Source organism: Ooceraea biroi, chromosome 4, assembly GCF_003672135.1.
Source record: "Ooceraea biroi isolate clonal line C1 chromosome 4, Obir_v5.4, whole genome shotgun sequence".
NCBI classification, from domain to species: Eukaryota; Metazoa; Arthropoda; class Insecta; order Hymenoptera; family Formicidae; genus Ooceraea; species Ooceraea biroi.
In genome coordinates this window covers 4,374,407-4,394,336 of record NC_039509.1, presented here as the reverse complement: position 1 = coordinate 4,394,336, position 19,930 = coordinate 4,374,407, and the positions used below count along the sequence as shown (strand labels likewise).

Below are 19,930 nucleotides of genomic sequence, written 5' to 3'. Positions count from 1 at the left end.
TTCAGATTGTACTTTAAAGTTACAGAAAGAAGCAGTAGTGAAGAAATTATGTATAGAATTTTTTACATTTCTACAAGTATAAGAGACAAATTTTACATGATTCTAAGTTAGAAATAGTGTGTCGAGTGCATAATTGATTTGTTAAGACCTCATGATTCGTATAACTGAGCCAGTGAGAAAAAGCATTTTAGACGTGGTGCGACGCAATCTTCGCGCTGCAGGTTGTGTAAGTATATTATTTTAGTATTGTATCTGTGTCTGTTGCTTCGATGTTTCTACTGAAAAACCTGTAGTGACAATATAAAACGCAGAACAGATTTGCACGTAGAAGAGTTATTCCTCAGATAAAATTAAAGATGGAATATTTGTAATTAAAACCTGCGTAGCATTCCTCGATTTGCTAAAGTTCATTCGTAGGAAATACATCCTTTCAGAAAACTTACGTTACGCGAGTTGTTTACTTCGGGCAATATTATGGAACTCATGAAGTTTTGCGGGAGGTGAGTTTTTCCGTGAACCATCATCGCGTCTTAAAGTTTTATAATTGTATGTATATAATCATTTCCATTTGCATCCGAATGCGGAACCGCGGAAGATATTAACGGTGATATAACATTCAACAAAAATAGCTCAAACAAGTACAGCTCAAAGATATCTCAGAAATGATGTCTTACGGCACACAGCAATGTTAATAAAAGTTTTTAGCATTTTCTCATATCTTACGATATTTTGTAGAAAATGGAGGGTATTATACATGAGTTATGCATGGATTACAGCGACATGCCCATCACAGGATTATTCCTTGTTTATCCGACCTGCTACGTGCACGTGTTAGAGGTATTTTTACATAAAATCTTTCCATCCTTACACTTCATAATCTTTAAGTTTCGTAAATTGTTCTTTCCGATTTTAACGATGGATTGTAACATTTATGCGTCCTGTTCATTTAGTGTTTTTAATAACAGATATATGTTACGATCCATATTATTAAAACCACTAAAAAGATGAGACCAATATAACAATCCAATAAATACGATATTTTTTACTCTTTTTAGTTTTTCATTATTTTTATTTATTATATTAGCAGAAAAAGATAATGATTAATATTTAAACGAGAATTTCTTCTCTTGACAGGCATGGGAGGACATTATTTATAAGCACTATGAGCTTATGTATGCCACGAAAAATGATGAATGTAAATTCGGGAAAGCGATTCCTCTGCCTTCGTATCATCACGTGTATCAAGTCGATAATCATTTGATATATACTTCATAATTTGCACTCAAGAATTAACGAGAATAATAATTGCAAATGCACGTACTTTTAGAGATTTTTCACGGGATGGTGCCACGTCTATATGATACCACCTACGTTATTAGAGATGTTGGAAGACCACACGTTGGCCGGTATCCAGAAGCATGTTTTCAACTGCTTAATAAAGGTGTACGCGTTATGCGAATATGTATCAAACACGGTGCGGGAAAAGGTTTGCACAAGTTCGTGAAAATCTAAGGGAAATACAGAAAGCTTTCAGCTGTAGTTTTCCGTTTTTAACAAAACGTTAAAAAAAGAATTTTTTTTTGAAGAATTAAAAAATATTTTTAAATAAACTAAAGGATTATTTGTTTGGTGATTCTATTCCGTTTTGCAGTCGATCAGCGTTCAGCACGTGTTGCACCAGTTGGAAGGCCCAAGAGCGGCCCAATATCTACCGGAAAGCACGGTCTTCGAGTTTCTCTTGAACGTGAAATCGCCTGTCATCAAAACGATCCAGGAACACTCGCTGATGTATTCGGACATGTCGCCGAGCGCATTTTGGGACGGTAAGGATTACGCCTATAACAATCTATTTAATCTATTTATCTTTTGAGAAACAGCAAACGTAATATGAAGCAACGTGTTATGCTAATTATCATGCATCAATAGAATCAACCGCCAACCGATGAGAATCGTCGCTTCTCGCAAGGATCGAAGTTGAAGCGGGTCAATGATGCACAGATCGCGTGAATAAAAATGATTATTTATTTCAGAATATTTACAATATCAAAAAAACGTTCTGAGGGTACATGAGACTCGTGTGTGTGTATGTCGGAGACAGTCCTATGAACTAAGTACATGTACAAACTTCAATGCAGTATCTCGCGCAAGCGGCGGCTGGTCAGATCCGGTCACGTTTACTTACGATACACAGGCAATCATGGGACAGAGTGCTGTGATGTACTTTTATCCTGAAAGATGCGATATTTTTCAGCGGTCCGTCTGAGTTTCAATTTCATATACCCGGATCGGCATGCGACACGCGTCAATCGAAGCATTGCGGCTTCGCTGAATCGACTTTGCGCGCGTATCACTCGCGCGATTGAAGGAAATCTCGATTTGTCATTTTGATCGTTTAACGGCCAGCTGACAAACACTGTTTGGTCATTTTTCAGATAATAATGTGTGGCCACCGCCGTGCGATATCATGCCTCACGATGTCTTCGACGAGCACGGCCACCGGAAGGTTCCGCACAACGAAAACTCGAAGAAGAAGAAGGAGGAGACCGACAGTCTCCACCAGTAAAAACGGTGGAAAACGGTGAGAGAACAACATCCTTCTGGAAATTCGTCGGATGCGAATTAATCAAGCGGGATATAATGAACGTGTCTCAAGAACGCAGCTGTATTCTCCGTTAGAAAAGAATCCATTTCCGTTTATTAAAAAGTTGACACCACGACTTTTGTTTTATAGTATAGTGCGCGTATAGTGATCCACACCCACACATCCACCCGTCGTCCACAGACACAAACACACACGCACACGCACACGATCCACACACGAATAAAGAGTAGAAACTTTGGCAGTTTAAATCCAGGTTTTATTGTACGCTTCGTTCTCGTGACGTTTCTCTCTCATTGCGGAATTTCTTTGTGTGTTGCTGCACAGCGGCCCGTTACCGCATACACAATTACACAATCTCTATGCGTGCAAAAGTTATAACAAGGGCGGGGGTAGGGGAAGAAGGTACGCGTAATTTCGGCTGCGTTTCAACGATCACTAAAATTCTTCTCGACAACGTACACTCACAATGTTCCGACATCAATTCCATTAATGGCAATAATAATAATAATCATCATCATCATCATCATAATAATCCTCTTCATCATCAACGATTTATCTCACTTTTTATCTCGTCAATAGTCCGATCTCTCGGGAGCGGTGCCTAAGCGACTAAGGGAAACAACATCTTCGTCTGGAGATCCTCGAGACGTTACGGCACGCGAGAACGCGATTCTCCGTCGTGTTCCGCGTTCCATTTTCGAGTCTCTCGTCGATCGTTCGCAGTTTCCTTCGGAAGCGTGTGCTTCGTTTCGGGTATGCAGTAGCTTCGGTCGTCCCTGCCGAATGTGTTCATCTGTATGCGCGTATTAACGAAATGCGCGACAACGACAATGACGATGAAGACGACTGCAAACAGTCACAGACCTACATTCCGTCCATGGTGAATTTAGCGCGAAGTTCCGATCTGATAGACAAACACGGCCACAGCGAAACTTTGACTTCAGCGGAGCGACGCGTCGGAGCCGCGTCGAGGAACCGAAGACCCGGGAATGAAATTGCGAATCCATTTAAAGATTAAATTCGCTGGCACGACCGTTTAGCGTTTAATTACCGCGAAACGTGATATATGTACGCAAGCAGCGCGAAAACAAATTTTTCAGCTTTCCAGAACCTGTACGTAAAATGTTGCCTTGCTTCGCGGCAAGCGGCGCGCCCGAGAAGATGCGCAACAATCGTAGTTCAATTGCGACTACTCGTATCGAATTCACATTGAACGGTAAAACAATAGAATTATCTAGACATAATAAATACATATGTAGATACGCAAGGAGAGGCGTATCTCGCTTTCTCTTGCTTTTTTCTCGCATGCACAGCCACATCAGATGAAACACGCTCGGTTTCTCACGTGAATCCTTGCAGTCGGGATTGTCGCACACTCAGAACGTAGTCCCGCACACGGAAATCAGTATCTGTACAGATCGAGACGGAGTGCTACGAATCGGGCGACCACTTCCTCGGGAAAAGAAGAGACGCGCGTCTCGCGTGATACGTCTCCAAAATTCATCCCTCAGAGTGCAGAACTGACTGCTCAATGTCAGGAGGAGCTACCGAGCTCGCCTTTCGACTTGGATTGGCGACTTGGCGGCGCGATGAGCCGCTCCGGATCGACGACGATAATTATTCACGTACGGAGGATATGACGAGGCGCCCTTCGGCGACTCTTTCTTCTTTTATCCTTTACAGCTATATGATACAAGGAGGAGGCTAAAGCGGCAGCCTCGGCCGAACGAAGTAACCAACGAGATTCGCAAGCATCGAAACAGGCAGTAAGTTAGAAGTGCTATCGCGATTACGTTACCACACGGTTCTTTTTTTTTGTCTTTTCTTTTTCTTTACGAACGCGGGCGGTAATCGGCGCCCGGTCGCCCTATAGAGTAAGATTCAAGACTTCGAGAAACAACGTTCATCATACTCGGTACATTTACTTCGAAGGAAGTCGTTACTTTATACATTGTACAAGAGATACTTAATCTTACTATGAAATCCAGAATACTGCAGACTGACGAAAGCGCGATGGGGATTTTTATCTGTATCTTCCTCTTCTCTCTCTCTCTCTCTTTTTCTTCCTTTCCTTTCTCTCTTCCTCTCCTTCCCTCTGTCTCTCTCTCTCTCTCTTTGTCTCATTACTCCACCGTTGCTCTCATGATCTTCGTACGCCCGTCTCGCCCGACTCGATTCCCACGGATGTAGATACAAACGATATGTCTCTGACAACTCCTCTCCCGATTTTCCTCTCCCGTCCCCGCAGAGAGTTTCATCCGCCGTTGCGCGTTGTAAATAATTACACCGCGCCGGCGATGATCATCCCCCTCAGTGTACGTTATTCTGGTCTAGCGCCTCTTCCCGTCGACTTAACGCATATACATATTTATACTTACAACGACTAGACAAATTGTACAGTGTTGTTTCATAGTAAAAGGTGGGAATGAACCGTCAATGCATACGCGACTCGTACAAAATATCTTTCGAGGTATGTACAGGAGTGCCTATGTGCGTGCGGTGAACTCGCTCGTCGAGGGTTCCACCCGGGGCACGGTCACGAAGCTAACGCACGGGAAGCGAGAGATGCTGCCGCTAAGCAGCCGTTCGAGGTGTCCGTCCTTCTTCGGTGTAAAAAAAGGGCACTTGATTCAACAGAGAGACGCAAACCGTGATGCTTTTTCGCCGAAATGCAAACGTAAATCCATCGAACTCGAACCGACCCGCACACTCGAAACGTGTCCCAAACTGACAGGGGGTCGAAAGTTCAAAAGACATAATTTTTAAGAAACGCGTGCGCGTCCTTTGAAGATCCCAGGAAAATTTTCCTTGATCGTGCAGAAGACGTTCCAATCCAGCATGTCTTCCTCCGAGACATCCCGAAAAACGTCCTTTAAACTTCCTTTTCACGTGTCGTTCGGGACTCGCGCGGCTATCTCGCGATCGACAACGGCGTTTCGATTCACAGCAGGTCGCTCACGCTGCAGGTGCAGGCCCCGTGGCGGGTGTAGGGTCACACGGAGCTCTCCCTCTTGGCCGCCACCACCACCGGCGTGCCTATCGTCGCCTCCTTCTGCGACTGGATCGCTGGACAGCATTGGCCGGGCACTCGCGTGTCGCAATCCTTCGTCAGAAGAGTGCTGCCACTCGGGCAGGCCCTGCTAACGACGCCCAGACCGCCGTACAGCATCGGGGGACTCATCGTCATCGACATCGACTGGACGCTCTGGCTGGGCCAATGTTGCCTCGGCAACGTGCACATGCCGCTCTCGTACACGTCGACCATCGGTTGAAACTGAAATGCGGCAATCATGAGCTTTTGTTTGCCTTCGATTTAATTACATTTCTTTTTAGCTTTCTTTTTCAGAATAAACTCGTTGAGACTATATTACGATTATACTATTTAATTTTTTTAATTTGTGTAATTATAATAATGATATTTGTTTTAGGATCTTGCAAATTTTCAAATTTGTCATCGTAAAAGATATTTATATCGTGGCATGTTATATCATAAATATTTTGCTTAATGACGATTTGATGTAATTCTCAGTCACCGCGCGTGTAATTTCATCCTGTCGGCCGTAGGGCTACAAGATAACACTGCTTGTTGTTAATGCAAGCTGCTGTATTATTGCACTAAATACCCACGGGATGTTTGCGCAATACATCTGTCATGGAATTCGCGACGAAACTCACGCTTTTGTGCTTCGTTGACAGGTTCGAGAACTCGTGCAGCGGCATACCGTTGCGGATCGTGCAGTAACCAACATAACTACTGTGTCCGCTGATGGAAGTCACCGAGTGTTCCAGAAGGCTCCTCGAGGGTGACGTCTCGATCGTTGACACCAAACGCCTCTTTCTTAGATATTCCGACGGCTCGTCGCCTATAAACAAATTTCGAAACAACAGCTTTACAACCGAAAATATCGCCAAAGCGTTTTACGAGGATGTAAATGCGGAGAACGGGGGAATCTAAAAACTTTTATAGGCCTGTATCCTTATACTTGCCCTTGCAAGTAAAGTTCTTATCAGCAGGATTCTTTTTCAATCCTGGAAAAATGTCTTCAGACGTATTTACAGAAATAATTTTAGCCTGCACTGATTGGCAGGAAAATAATGAAACAGGAAAATTAAATTTCCTAATGATGTTGTTAATTTTATCTTTCGTTAAAATGTCTTTCCCTTGTATTTGATTTGAAACTCACTTTCCCTTCGTTCTGCCAACTTTCGGATTATTAATATTCAAGACTTTCATTAGTACAAGGGTGAACTAAAGCGAAGGTACGAACCAGCGATCTGCTGCGGAATGATGTCCGGATTCTTCTCGTCGCTCTCGCTGAGGTCACCGCTGGTCTCCAGCTTCCTGAACGGGCTGCTGGGGTGCTTCTCGTCCGCGAGCAAGCTGCACCCCTCCCGGAATCGTAACTCTCTCTGTATGGGGACGGCCTTCGTCTGCTTCGCGTGATTCTCCATTTGCGATTTGTTCTGTTCTTCCACATGCGTGTGCTGAATCCGCAAAACGACCATCACGATGACCGCGACGATGATGAGCGCCGTTACCACCCCGATCATTACACTCAGCATTGGTGTCAGTCTGACATGCTGTCTCGGACGTTCTGCAACGCCGATAATTGATGGATCGATAATGAGAAGCGATCGATATCGGTCACAGAGTCGCCCGGTCGTGATAAACGTTCTACGCTGATAAATTTAAACGGCGTTTGATCGCGCACTCCGACATAAATAACGTTCGTTCTAATAAAAATGCTTTTAAGCACTTCCGCGTCTTGACGTGGCGTCGGATTTTTAACGGATGACGTAATACGATAATGCCACGCAGTGTAGTCGGTGTTACGAAATAGTATATCACGTGTGACGTAACAAGCACATCGCTTTTACAAAGAGAACAAAAAGCATTCGGCGTTCGAGAGTCATGCTTCGCCTGTTTGTGCATCCGACAATACAATTTCCTAAATATGGTGCACTACGGGGCGTATTTTATTTTAATAGAGAGATAAAGCGCGATTCTCCTCCCCTGAAAGGGTGTGGTGGGTAAATTAAAAATTACGATAAAACAATTCCATCGAGCAAACAGCGGGAAAATCGCTCGATTGTATTAAATTGCCAATTCCTGACCCGGATTTTCGCGCGGTTATAAAAGCGCCGGGAGCTTTTTACGCGGTTCACACGATAAATTAATATTGTATGTGTGTACAAACCGATAGCTTTTCGCTAATCCGGCTCCAATTGACTGTGGGTTTTTTTACTAGCATGGTTCGTGCAACAAAATTATTTTGTGATTATTCAAATTTTCTTTCGTGTAATCTTCTAAGAGTGTGTGTGTTACGTAATATCGAGTGTAACGTAAATGTAAATGTAGATAGTGGGAAGAAGAGCATTACGAGTCACAAAAACTCTTGAAGAGAGAGACAGAAATGCAAATCAATCTAATTTATCACTAAGTTTCTCACGGTACGACGCCAAGTAAAATTCTGTTTGTCAATCGTATTTTCCACGGCTAATTAAATTTCAGTTTTCAAGTTTTATTCTCAAGAAACTGGCTTTTTTCCTCCAGTTGTGCCAGTTTCCTTGGTGAAACGCAAAATGTGATCTCGCGCGATCTTTCACGGTGAAAAAAAATTTTACGTCGCAAGCAAAAAAGTTAGAGAACCACTCTCGTGTAGGATACCAGGTGGGGTGATGGCTCTTGAGTTCCAATACTTTCTCGGAACTTTCAAGCAAACCGAGTACCGGCAAGCTCGTTCAAAAGGTATCGGAAAGCTTTTGAGTTGTTAACATTACAGAGCAAGTCTTGTGAGAGAATTTCTGCGAGTACCGATCTATAAGTATTAATCTACTTTGGTATAATTGCAAAGTGCATTAAAGTCGTGCGTATTTTCTCACACATATATATCTTCTTTCCTCGTTAACCGTATTATTATTATTAACATTATTACAACTCTTTAGTAATAACTCGTAATAATATCAATGAGCCAATAATGTTTATACCTTATACATTATTACGTATTTTATTTCTTATGTATTAAACTTCTAATTCGTGAGATAATCGGATCACCGATGCTCAAACGCAGTTTGAACAAAGGGGTAGGGAGGTAGGGCAGATGGCTCACCCGAATCGGACGTCAATTGTTTCTCCGGCAGCCTAAGGGTGCCGGCTTGCACCACCATCGCCTCGCTGCGACCCTTGTCGTTGTAGGCGTAAATGCAGGCCTGATAAAGGGCGCCGGACTCCAGGTGAGTGACACTGAAGCGTGGCACCGGCGACGTCAGATTGGCACGCAACTCCTGGCTGTTGCTCTCGCGTACTTCCAGCAGGAAGGACTGCGGGAGACCTCCGTTGAAACCCTCCGCACATCGCACGGAGAACGAATTGGTCGACGTGTTCGAGGTCGTGCAGTTGTGAACCATATCCGGCCGACCTGTCACAGATAAGGTTCGTCTGCGTTTTAAAATGCGCCGCGTGCACGGAATTATTCGCGAGCGCACGTAACAGCTCGTAATGAGCACCAAGTCGCGATAATATCGCGAGAGGCACCCTTCGAGCTCACCGAGCGTATAAAAGGAGAGTTCTCGCCTGTGATGCTCCCTTTCGCCGGAAATATTATAGGCTGGATAAGGCGGTTAACAAGAAAAACGCTGGAACGATGGAAAATGAATGCTTGATGGAAAAAAAAGAAAAAAGAAGGATGAGTTATGCGAATGATTGAATTACACGCTGACGCAAATTGGAGATATCGATGATTGCGTGACGGTTATAGCAATTTTTCAAAAACGGCTACTGGATTTGTGCACGTGTTTCCGTGGATGTTTCAAATAACAGTTTCAATGTTTCGGATAATTGCTGTTTCAAAGCTTCCACGAACTCAGATTGAAATATTCGCTTGGCCCCAATCGGCGCTAGTCAAGCGGATTGTAGGGCTAAATAAATTAACGCCAGCAATATCAAAGTATTTCGCTTTTGTACGCCGATGAACAATAAAGGGGAAACATTTTAAGAATAATAACACAGTTTTATTGATTACGTTAAATTTTTATTTTCATTTAGTCTCGTCAATATTATATTTCGCAAAATGCATCCACACATCATCCTTCCGTTCCCGCGCGTATTGCCCGAGATACATTCAATACAATCTATACATGTATTTATATTTTTCGAAAAATAGCGTAATTTTAACCGTATATTCTAGGATTCTACCGATATTTTTATCCCCTCAACTGTGCGAATAAATGTAAACTTGAATAAATAACGCCACAACAATAATGCAGTGGCGACTACGCGGCGCTCCCTCAAAGTTCATTTATTTCTACGGTTTACACTATATTGAAGTCGCTAAATTTGAAGCACAAACATAATTGTACAAGTGGAACGATAAGTTTCGCAGCGTCGGCGCGTTCTAAAGTTTACTCGAACTTTCAGTGGTGCGTATAGTGTTACTTTCTCGCCGAAATGATGTATAGTCTCGATACACGGGCGACGTGAAGGTACATACATTTACGTAATGTATCGTTTCGCGTGCAGTAGATTCGCGAATCAGGGCGTGTTACTTGCCCTGTGAATCCGGTTCACGGTGTACCGGCACATGTACGTACAAGCGACTTGTAAACGAGTCGGCAGTAAAGATATACGGTTGTCTGCTTTTTCCCGTGAAGGTATTAGCCGGTGGTACACTTTACGGCTCGTAAAAGCCGACTAAAAGGGCGCGAAGAAGACGGGGAACGGAAAGAATACAGCATATTGCATCGCGACCGGGGTGAGAGAAATAAAGAAAAGGAAATAAGCGGGAATACGCCGCGAGTTATTCTCGCGGTTTACGGTTTACGGTTGCTGAAAAATCATAACGCCGGACACCTGCTACCATTCCGCGCGGTGCCTCCTTTTTATCCGGCCTACATCGGATTCGCTTTTTGCCGCGGTGCAAAAGGTCGGAGCTGTTTCCTTTTAATGTGCCGAATACACGTCTTTATGCAGAACGGATGTGCGTTCGCGTTTTCCTTGCAGTAATCCGAGAGCGCGCAACCTGCGAATCGTGATTAATTGGTAACTCGAGCATCGACACGACGGAAATACAATCCTAGAATAATGGTGATGTACCGATACGATCCAATGGACTTGTATGGATTTTCTAAGTTCAAATTTTCAACCAAAAGCCACGGTGTCAAATTCTTTTGCGGTAATGGCAACGCAACAAATGCGAAGGAAGAAATTCTTTTTACAATATTGCGTGCATCGCGGGAGATGTTATAACATGATATTTCTTGGATATTTCAGAGATTTGTAATATTTGGAAATGTAATTCTCGATTTTTTAATATATTACACAATTCAATATAGGTAATACTACTAATTAGGAGATCGATGATGATTGCAAATTTCCAAAGTTTCGTGTTTACGTAATTTATTCTAATAAAACGTGGCACATGCCACGTCCATTCAATTTTGCACTAAGATCCGAATTAGTTATTCAATTACGCAAATGTGAAACTTTGCGAAGTAGGAACAAAAGCTGGCATCTAAATTAGCATAAAGACGCAATTCCCGGAAGAATTAAATCTCCCTCGAATGAGAGAAACCTCTATTGGTAGTAACTTTATTATTAGTCCCATCAATTTGCGAAAGACAGGCGGATTAAATACAAATATCCATTTCGTAAAAGCTAGTATAAAAACATCCTCCATTTTTGGAGCGAAGATATCCAAAGTATTTTAAGTATTTTAAAAGCTCCACTTTCATCTTCCTTCTGTTAAATCCTTTCTTCTATTTTCATCCGTTCATTTCAATCTTCGCAGGTAATCGTGAAAATGCCTTAAATCGGGTAAGAATTATTATACATCGATCTCCAGATTTGGTCACACGTTCTGCATAAAGATATTCTCATAAAGAGACGATCGAAAATTCACGTTACGTTCCGAGAGCCGGTTCGCGTTTACGTGAATATCATGATACGGATGTATGAGTGCTGGATACCTTACCTGCCGGTATAATGTGGTAGACGCAGGGTACTTGTTGAGCCCCGATCCGATTGTTGGCCCAGCAGAGTAACGTCCCGTAATCCAATTCCGTCAGCGGTGTGTATGAGACGATGGAGGATGTGCCAGCTTGCGCGATGTGACCGGGCGGAACGTCGATACTCTCGGCGGAGTTATTGAAGGTCCATCGAAATTGCACTTCCGGCGGATTTGCATCCACTTGGCAAGATATATTCGCCTTCTCCTGTTTCGCCACGCCGTGGACCTTCGTCTGGTTCGGTTTGCACGTGGGGGCGACTGCGGACAGGAAAGTCGGACGGCGCTAATAAATGATCGGGACGCGAGCGGATGCGACCGATATCTTCATCCTGCGCAGCTCGTGAATTCCTCATGCCACTGGCGGAAATTGGTACGGATACAATCTCTCGACTATTTCGCGATCTGTTAAGTCGCTCGTGCAGCTTTCGCGAGAGGAATAATTTGATTAGCCGCCAGCGAAATGCGCATATTATGTCATTTGTATCGTAGCTTTCGTAGCTGATTTTATTCAGGCAGCTGAGTTTATTTAAAATCGAATTTACAACAAATTTCTTTTAACAGACACGTTATGGAATACATCAGATAAAGAGATCCAAACATTTTAAATTTTATGTCTTGTGCGTGAGTCAAACATATATTACATGTTTTAAATGTTCTCGCGGGACTGTGTGAAAAAGAGATATTAGCTAGTCGCTCATATTAAACGAGTAAATGAAATCGTTTGCAGGAATATTTTTATTTCAACGTTACATAACTTCATACGAGACGGATATATTTGATAAAAATTGAAATGCTGATCATTATTTCTCCAAATATTATTAACACTTCTCTTTAATAAACAATACGAGATTTTAATCACAACGTTATATAATTAAACGATTAATACCCTCAAGTATTTTTTGATCAAACATTGTCCATTAAATCTGTTAAATTTTTATTATTCCTTTGTTTCATTACGATGTTTACGCCAATAATATGTTCACTATAGTTTTCAGCTCTGAAATTTTGCAATAAATGTGAGGGAAGAGCTTTGCTGTAATATGTTTTGCGTTCCATACAGCGAGCCAATACACTCGTGCATGTGTGGTCTTCGAGTAAATTCAAATATTGATTAACAAAACTATTGCGATCTAAAATATTTCGATATCACGTCCGATAATCTGCGCGCACAAACGGGTAAACACGGCTCGACCGTACAAGGCAATTCGCGAGGGACGTTTGATCGCACGCACGTAAGCCCGGAATTAAAATTTCACAGTGGGAATTTACGGGAGTAAATTTACCGAATCTTTGCGTATTATAATCCATTATTAATTAAAGCCGACCAAACGAGATGCTTCCGACGCTTTCGCGTTGCGCCTGGATTTGGCGCCGCGTCATCGTTATCGCGCTACCAGCGCGATCGATAACTGGGGCGATTGTTTAATTGTCAACGAGGGAGGATTTAATCAGCGCTTCAATCCCATAATTCGTACAATACATTAATCCGCGGGGATCCGATTATACGTTTCGCCGAAAGACTCGGAAAGTCTCGGTTCTCCTCCTTGCGCGTGTTTGTTAATTATCGAAAGAGGATTTGGGGCGCGTCATTGCACCATGCGAAATAAACGTTTAATGATGATTCGAAGGGGCGCGATTTCGGCGTTCAATTCTGCACGCCACCCCTTTTTCGTGCCGCAGTTTTGCACGGGCGAATAAATCCTCGTTCGCTAAATCCATCCAGCTCCGGTATCTCGATAGTAATGCTACAGATGCTGAGACAATACATACACATCACATTCAGATAAAAGGGCGAGCTCCCGCCGTCGCCCTCGGTGTTGTACCCCACGCACGTGTAATTGCCGGCGCTCCTGCGATCGACCTTCTGCAGCACCAGGCTCTGGTTGCTGATTATGATGCCTTGCGTGGTGTTGTGATGGAGTGCCTTACCCTGGAAGAAACACGGTAATTGGTGCCTCTCGCTGCTAGATTGAACCGACGACCTCGCGTCCCGGCGCGAGGATTATTTCTCGCGTGTGTGCGTTGTACGTGTGTGTGCACCTGTGGGTGAATAAGGATCCGGAGCACGCACGGGGTATCCTCCCCGTTTGTAAACGGACGCTGGCAAGATGAAAGGACGAAGCTGGCGGGCGACGGCAAGTTATTATAAAAGTTTGACGCTTCGAACGTCGAAGTTTGCGTTCGGTCTTAGAAGCGTAAGTCGACGCTCTCGCGTGTGCCGCGTGAGAGGGTAGCAGGCATATAATCGAGCTTGTTAGCCGGCTAAAGGGACCAATCTGTTTACCACGCCGACAGGGGGTGGCTTGGAGATGTTCGCGTGCGCGGAGTATGGATGAGTCACTCGCGAGACGAGGATTGTCTCGCATCCCCAAGATTGATTAACAACGGACTGCAGTGGTGATGACGGTGCGGAGAGACGTTTCCCGGTGCGCGAGTATCCCGACTTCCCATGGAAATCTTCCCTCGGAGATGTACCATACTTCCGGTGTGACGTCAACGAATTCAGTTTGTGAATACCGCGGATGCTGTAATTGGATAGCTCGCGTGCGAAACACCGGCGTGTCGAGATGAAGCAAATTCGAACACGATATTTCATGGTGCTAGCAGGCCGCTGTTTATTTTACGAGAATTTTTCGATTAACTTATATTTGCGTAGCGCTATCAAGCAACGTCCATTTTCTAAAAACAGCCTATCGTCGCGTGTAGTCCAGTTTACCGGAATAACATTTTTGTAATAATTCCGAGTTATCGGGAGTATCCGCGTATCGAATTTTTCTGGAATAATCAAGAGGATATCGGATACTCGCGCGTGCCTCTACAGAATGTTATGTTACATTACACTTTCATTCCGACGAATGAGACTGAATTCTCGCTCACCTGATGCCGCCATTCCACCTTGTAAACCGACGGCTCCGCCTGTATGAGACAGTCGAAGTAGACGTCCGTGCCCTCGCGTATCGCGTTCGGATTCAGCGAGGTGCCGAGTCGGATCTGCGTCTCCGGCGTGTCTGCGAATCACGACCTTCGATAAACCGTCAAAATCGACCGGATTCCACGGTGTTCTGAATAAATAAGGAAGGATCGTCGGGCGCAAGCCCGCGCGGAGGAAGACGGTGAACGCGACCTGGTCGCGTTTATGAGCTTACATTGTATCTGGAGTACCCAGCCGTCCTCTATTGGCGCGGTTCCCATGATTCGATTTTCAGCTTGACACGACAAGTGTCTGTCGGCGTCTGCTTTCGTCGCCATGAAAGATAAAACGCTGGTGGTCGTGTTCCCATCGGCGGAGATCTGAAACAACATTATGATTACGTTCACCGACGTGGACTTGTCGTGCTACTACCATCATCATCGTCGTCGTCGTCGTCGCCATCTCACGCTATTTATTCTCTTTTTCTTCATCGGCCTAGGCCGACCGACCACCTATCTTTCGTGAAACGTCGACGCCGCGCCGACGTTTCGCCCATCCCATGTATTAAAAGCGAATCTATCACCCGACCCGCGAAGGGTCGGCACACTAACTATCGTCGAAATTCCCGATCAATCTCTCGTTACCCTCCTCGAGGGGTCGAGCCTATTCTCCAACAATGAAGAAGCAGCTTTTATCCTTGTGGGGTCGGACCGTCATTACGTAGGGTTTCACTGAATTATTCAATGTACGTATATGTCTGATTAATTTCCTGCGCGACCTGCGCGCGATCGCGCCACTGGAGCCGCGGGTAAAGTGGTAAATAAATGCGCGAGGGCGTGTATTTTCCATTCTTACGGTTTACGCGTACTACCATCAGCTGTTCCGTTCTTCTTCATCTAATGTAAAGCTCATCTATCATTACTGAGAAACTTTGGCTCGCGCGTAGCGAGACTTCTGGCACGAGCACGCACGTACGGCTAGTAATGTACTTTTTAGCGGATTGCTCCAACTTTTGGTTTTACTTTATCCTCCGGGATTCACTTTTGCAGAGCGCACGTCGATAACTTTCCTACAAGTAAATTCCGATTTTCTCTCGATAACATCTCGAAACTTGGGTTCGATTGATTAAACCCTCGACGCGTATCGTATTCTTCAAGCTAACATTTTATCCGATGGTCGTATTTCCTGAGTTAAACAAATTAAAAAAGCATGCAACTTTCCTCTCTGTGGTAGCGACAGAAATGATTTGACGTCTGCACGCATGACAAGTTTACGTTTGAAGCAGCTAGAAATCGTCGCCGGTTCGCTCGAGACTCTTTCGAGACTCACTGAGGCTGAAGACGCCTCTGGGAGACCAAACGCGGAGATGTCTCCGCAGGAAGTCGGGAGAGACTTCCGATTCGATTTACACCGTCGAGGCGTGCACTCGACATAATTTGCAAGGCCAAGCTCGCGAGGCAGCTGCTCCTTAAAGCGACCGTAAAATAAGGTTCTCGCGCGCATCTTTTCACGTGTACCGCGTAGCTGCGTTTCGCAGCGGGGTGGTGGCGCGTGAATTATCGCGCGGAGGATACTGTCCCACGTAGCGCGATACGGGGTTTCCGGTAAGAGCGTCGTTAGGCGGCGAATAATTTAAAGCAGAGCGTCGCGACGATCCGCGCAAATTCGCGCCCGCAATTAAGGCGAATCGATGCCTTAATGGACGCCCGTTATGTCGAGTGGCCGGCTGACCGCTTCCTCTTTCTTTTTCTGTCTTTCTCTCCCTCTCTCTCTTTCTCCTTGTTGATACGGTTGCCGAAATTTATCACTGTTCACCCATACAAGTGGAGAATCTGCGAGCATATCAGTGTGCGTGGATGGGTAAAAACCCGACAAAGCTGCCCTTTCGGTAAATCAGTTATTTGCCAGTTAGCGTTCGGTAAATAGTGGTACTGTCGATTGATAGCAGTGCCTGGGACGGGTAAATAACATGTGTCACGCGACGAAAGAAGAACGACATTTTTCCCGGTGTCGATTTTGATCGCAGAGCAAATAGACCAAAACGTGGAGGCGCGCTTTTTTATAACGATCGATCAGAGTTACGGCCTCGAAACATTCACATGAGAAACAAAGAAAGAGCAGGAGGAGAGATAGAGAGACCATCAGGGTTTATTCTCTTCTTTACTGTTGTCTGAGCAAATATCGTTCCATTCTTCTGAGATATTTAAAGGTACAGAAAACTCCACGTTCCTCGATTTTCTATCGTGTCAAAAGTGAAAATACAGATCTACTCTCCCCTGAGAGAAGGATAATTGTTATGTATAAAAATGTACAGCACCTTAATATCCTCTGCAGTTGAAATAAAATTTGGTAACAAAATGAGAAACTCGAGTAATTAATTTAAATCCGCGAGTGCGGGCATTCTCCGAGGTGAGCATTATCTCGTATTTTTCAGGTATGGCACTACGTATCTCGAAATCATACGTGTATTCATTCGTAATTTCCCGCTATCGCTATGAAAGTTCCACAATACACGAAAAATCGGATTTATGGATTATGAATTATCCGTAATAATCTCGTTTCACGCGTTCCGCGAATTAAACATTCGAATTTCTGTAAAAGCGCTGCATTCCGAGTTCAATGGACCATGTTCACGGATTACATCCCCGCATAAAACGGATGCTGCGGCCTGGCGCTCGCCCGTGCGTGGTTACTAGAAGAATACATTGTTCTCATTATTCACTACCGCCGAACGAAATAAAGCAAAATATTTTATAAAACCTCAAAGTACCCCTGGGCGATTTTTTTAAATTTTAACCCCGTGACGCTTGGAAAAGCGGATGTGTGCACGGTCGAGGCCTCAATCTCGCGCCGGGATGTCCGCCGTCCCATCGTGCGATCAAAAAATAATCGCGGTACGTGGAACGCCGCGCACAAATAATAAATTTCGCGTCTTGTCTAGGTGGAAGGGGTGCAGGGGAAAAAATAAATCAACGGGAAGACAGGGGTAGCTTCGCGCTCTAATTTTGTTCCGATGGCGGCGCGTCGAGCTCCGTGGCATTTCGCGCGCTGTAGCTCGCGCGGAGATAATTACGAAATGAGATGCGCCATCCATTAAAAATATATTTCCGGTTGCGCGGGGGCGAGTGGCGGTGGGTCGAATCGATTAACGTAATTGCTGCAATTTCGAGCGGAGAAAAATACTCTGGCGCGGGCGGGCACCGCTCGTTCACGAGGTATTGCGTATACACTTACTAGCTACTTTTACGGGGGCGGGGGGCTGTGTAATCGCGCAAAACCGAGAGGGATGAAGCCCAGAACTTACTTGAGGAACCGCGTGATTACGGAGTAGAGAAAGGAACGAGGGAAGTTGGCAAGCCTTAGCGTTTTCGATCGACGTTCCGCCGTCGTGGATTATGTGGTGGCCCTCTCTCCGTTGTATTTTCCCTGTATCCTCACCCCCTTCTGCGTGTTATCCCTAACGTCGCTTCGCTGTTTAAGTTTCCTACGTAAGCATCGAAACAATCTCCAGTGTCGCGCGTGGCGCAAGTATCGACTTTGAAACAATATTTTCTCTGGTCCGCACGCGGGCCTCTCGCCCTTCGTCCTCGTCGTCGTTGTCATCGTCGACCCTTAATCCACCCTCCCCCCGGCAAATATTTGCGTCGTCGTCTTAAGTGCGGATCAAAACGCGACGGATACGACGCGCGTCGTGTTGTTTGCCGCTTGCGTATCACACGGGGGGTGTTTTATCGGGGTAACGGTGACGCGAGGGGGGGTAATCGAAGTGGAATAAACTGCGGTCGATTTCACCTGGCAACGAATCACTTTATTCTCAAGTACAAGTTCTTCCGTCGTCACACTAAATCCGAGTGTCCCCGTTGACGTTTGTTTGCTTGCTATTTGTGAGAACTCCTTCATCCATTTCTCGCGCGCCCCAGAAACGCCGCTTATAGCGTTCGATTTACGGTAAATCGGAATTTATTTCATCGCGCGCTCAGGATAAAATTGAATGAATTAATGAATAGCATCGAGGAAAGAGAACGAAAGAGGAAGAGAGGAAGAGAGAGCGGGGAGCATACACACAAGAGGATACCGTTCTCATAGATCAAGTATTACCGTAATCGTCCCCACGAGATATTCTTTATGCGAGTCGCGCCGTAATTAGATTTATCGATATTCGCGATGTGTTTCTTTATTAACGCTGTTGATTAATCCCACAACGACAAAATGTTTTCCTTTTCCTTTCTCCCTTCTTTTTTTCTTTTTTTTTCTCTTTTTTTAATCGAAATGCTGTATACGATTCTCGACGGTGTAACGATGTTAAAGCGCAATCCCGAGTTTTTTCATTTCGATTTTCAATTCCACGTTGAACCGATACACGGTTCACACAAAGGGAATTTTGTTCTGTGAGTAAAACACTCTGATCGCCCGATAAATAATTGGCTCGTAAAGTAGCAAACATTTCACCGTGTTTCTGTACTCTCTGAGGATAACCGAGTCTCCTGAGAAAAATTGGTTTCGTGTCGTTAATTAACGTATTATCTTTGCTTTCGTTCCTGTATCTAAAACGTAAGTATTTTATTCTATCGGAAAAATTATTCAACTTGTAACTAAATATGTATGTGATAAAAAAAGGACAGGTAACCAATAAATAATACAAAGAGGAGATAATCGATACGCGTGAGAAAGATCAACTTTAGCGATTGATAATATGTTTATTAATCTATTTATGAACGTGTTAATAATGTGTCGCCTGGTATCCGCATTTAATTTCGTTGAATCATCATCACGTCGCGCACAGCCACTTAATGTTTCGTTTAATGAATATATGCCCTCGGCATTACGGCTTCGAGATAGTTGCGTTTCCCATCAATTAAATGTAATCCCTGCATCCATGCATCGTTCCGTGCCGCTGTAAACGGCAGTCGATCGCGTAATCGGCCGTGCCTACATCTTTTTCCCGCTTAATCCGCGGAAAGTGGACATGGAAATTGCAGCCCCGTCACGATGAAATTAGGAGACACGTGTCAACTATGGCCGTCGACGCGAAATGTCAAATTAATAATCGTCATATTAATCGTCTTTCGCTAATACACGGATCATTTTGATGTTCCGAATTATCGGCGAAACCGCGAGCATATTAATTTAAACTAGGAAATATTTCAGTATCATTTTATTGGAATATTTCATCGCGGATCGTTGCGCGCATACGCCATTTGCGTATTTTAAATTCGTCTTCCCGTCCTCTGTCTTTTCGGCAGAGAATTAAAGGCGAATGTGGATGGGAGGATCTCGCAGACTCTCTCGGCATTTTCGATTTCGGTGTATCGTAATCCTGTTACGAGGGACAACGCAGAATAAGTGTGTGAGGAAAACTCGGGAAGTTTCGGCACGCACCGGCGGCGCTTTCTAGCACGGTGATAGATGCGC

The 19,930-nt window shown here is 44.4% G+C and overlaps 2 protein-coding genes across 2 annotated transcripts in view; one reads left to right on the top strand and one right to left on the bottom strand.

The window, feature by feature from the left end:
- Nucleotides 1–64: 64 nt before the first annotated feature.
- Nucleotides 65–2,717, top strand: LOC105280920. The gene is made up of 5 exons (XM_026969281.1): nucleotides 65–226; nucleotides 736–837; nucleotides 1,135–1,245; nucleotides 1,328–1,486; nucleotides 1,652–2,717. Exons 1-5 carry the CDS (start codon nucleotides 152–154, stop codon nucleotides 1,868–1,870), a joined length of 666 nt encoding a protein of 221 aa, XP_026825082.1. The 5' UTR covers nucleotides 65–151; the 3' UTR covers nucleotides 1,871–2,717.
- Nucleotides 2,008–19,930, bottom strand: part of LOC105280531 (neural cell adhesion molecule 2) — a 192,961-nt gene continuing 175,038 nt past the window's right edge. The window contains exons 7-14 of the mRNA XM_011341145.3: nucleotides 14,754–14,898; nucleotides 14,485–14,615; nucleotides 13,378–13,537; nucleotides 11,572–11,865; nucleotides 8,713–9,021; nucleotides 6,871–7,197; nucleotides 6,278–6,465; nucleotides 2,008–5,876 (exon numbers count right to left, since the gene is read on the bottom strand). Of these exons, the coding sequence (XP_011339447.1) occupies nucleotides 5,595–5,876; nucleotides 6,278–6,465; nucleotides 6,871–7,197; nucleotides 8,713–9,021; nucleotides 11,572–11,865; nucleotides 13,378–13,537; nucleotides 14,485–14,615; nucleotides 14,754–14,898 (1,836 nt within the window). The 3' untranslated portion in view covers nucleotides 2,008–5,594. The remainder of the gene's footprint in view (nucleotides 5,877–6,277; nucleotides 6,466–6,870; nucleotides 7,198–8,712; nucleotides 9,022–11,571; nucleotides 11,866–13,377; nucleotides 13,538–14,484; nucleotides 14,616–14,753; nucleotides 14,899–19,930) is intronic.

Bases quoted from the DNA above. Each gene is read 5' to 3' on its own strand.
- LOC105280920 (XM_026969281.1), top strand. From the start codon at position 152: ATGATTCGTATAACTGAGCCAGTGAGAAAAAGCATTTTAGACGTGGTG. The intron at 1,246-1,327 runs GTCGATAATCAT...ACGTACTTTTAG, and splicing joins CGTATCATCACGTGTATCAA to AGATTTTTCACGGGATGGTG. The intron at 1,487-1,651 runs GTTTGCACAAGT...TCCGTTTTGCAG, and splicing joins CAAACACGGTGCGGGAAAAG to TCGATCAGCGTTCAGCACGT.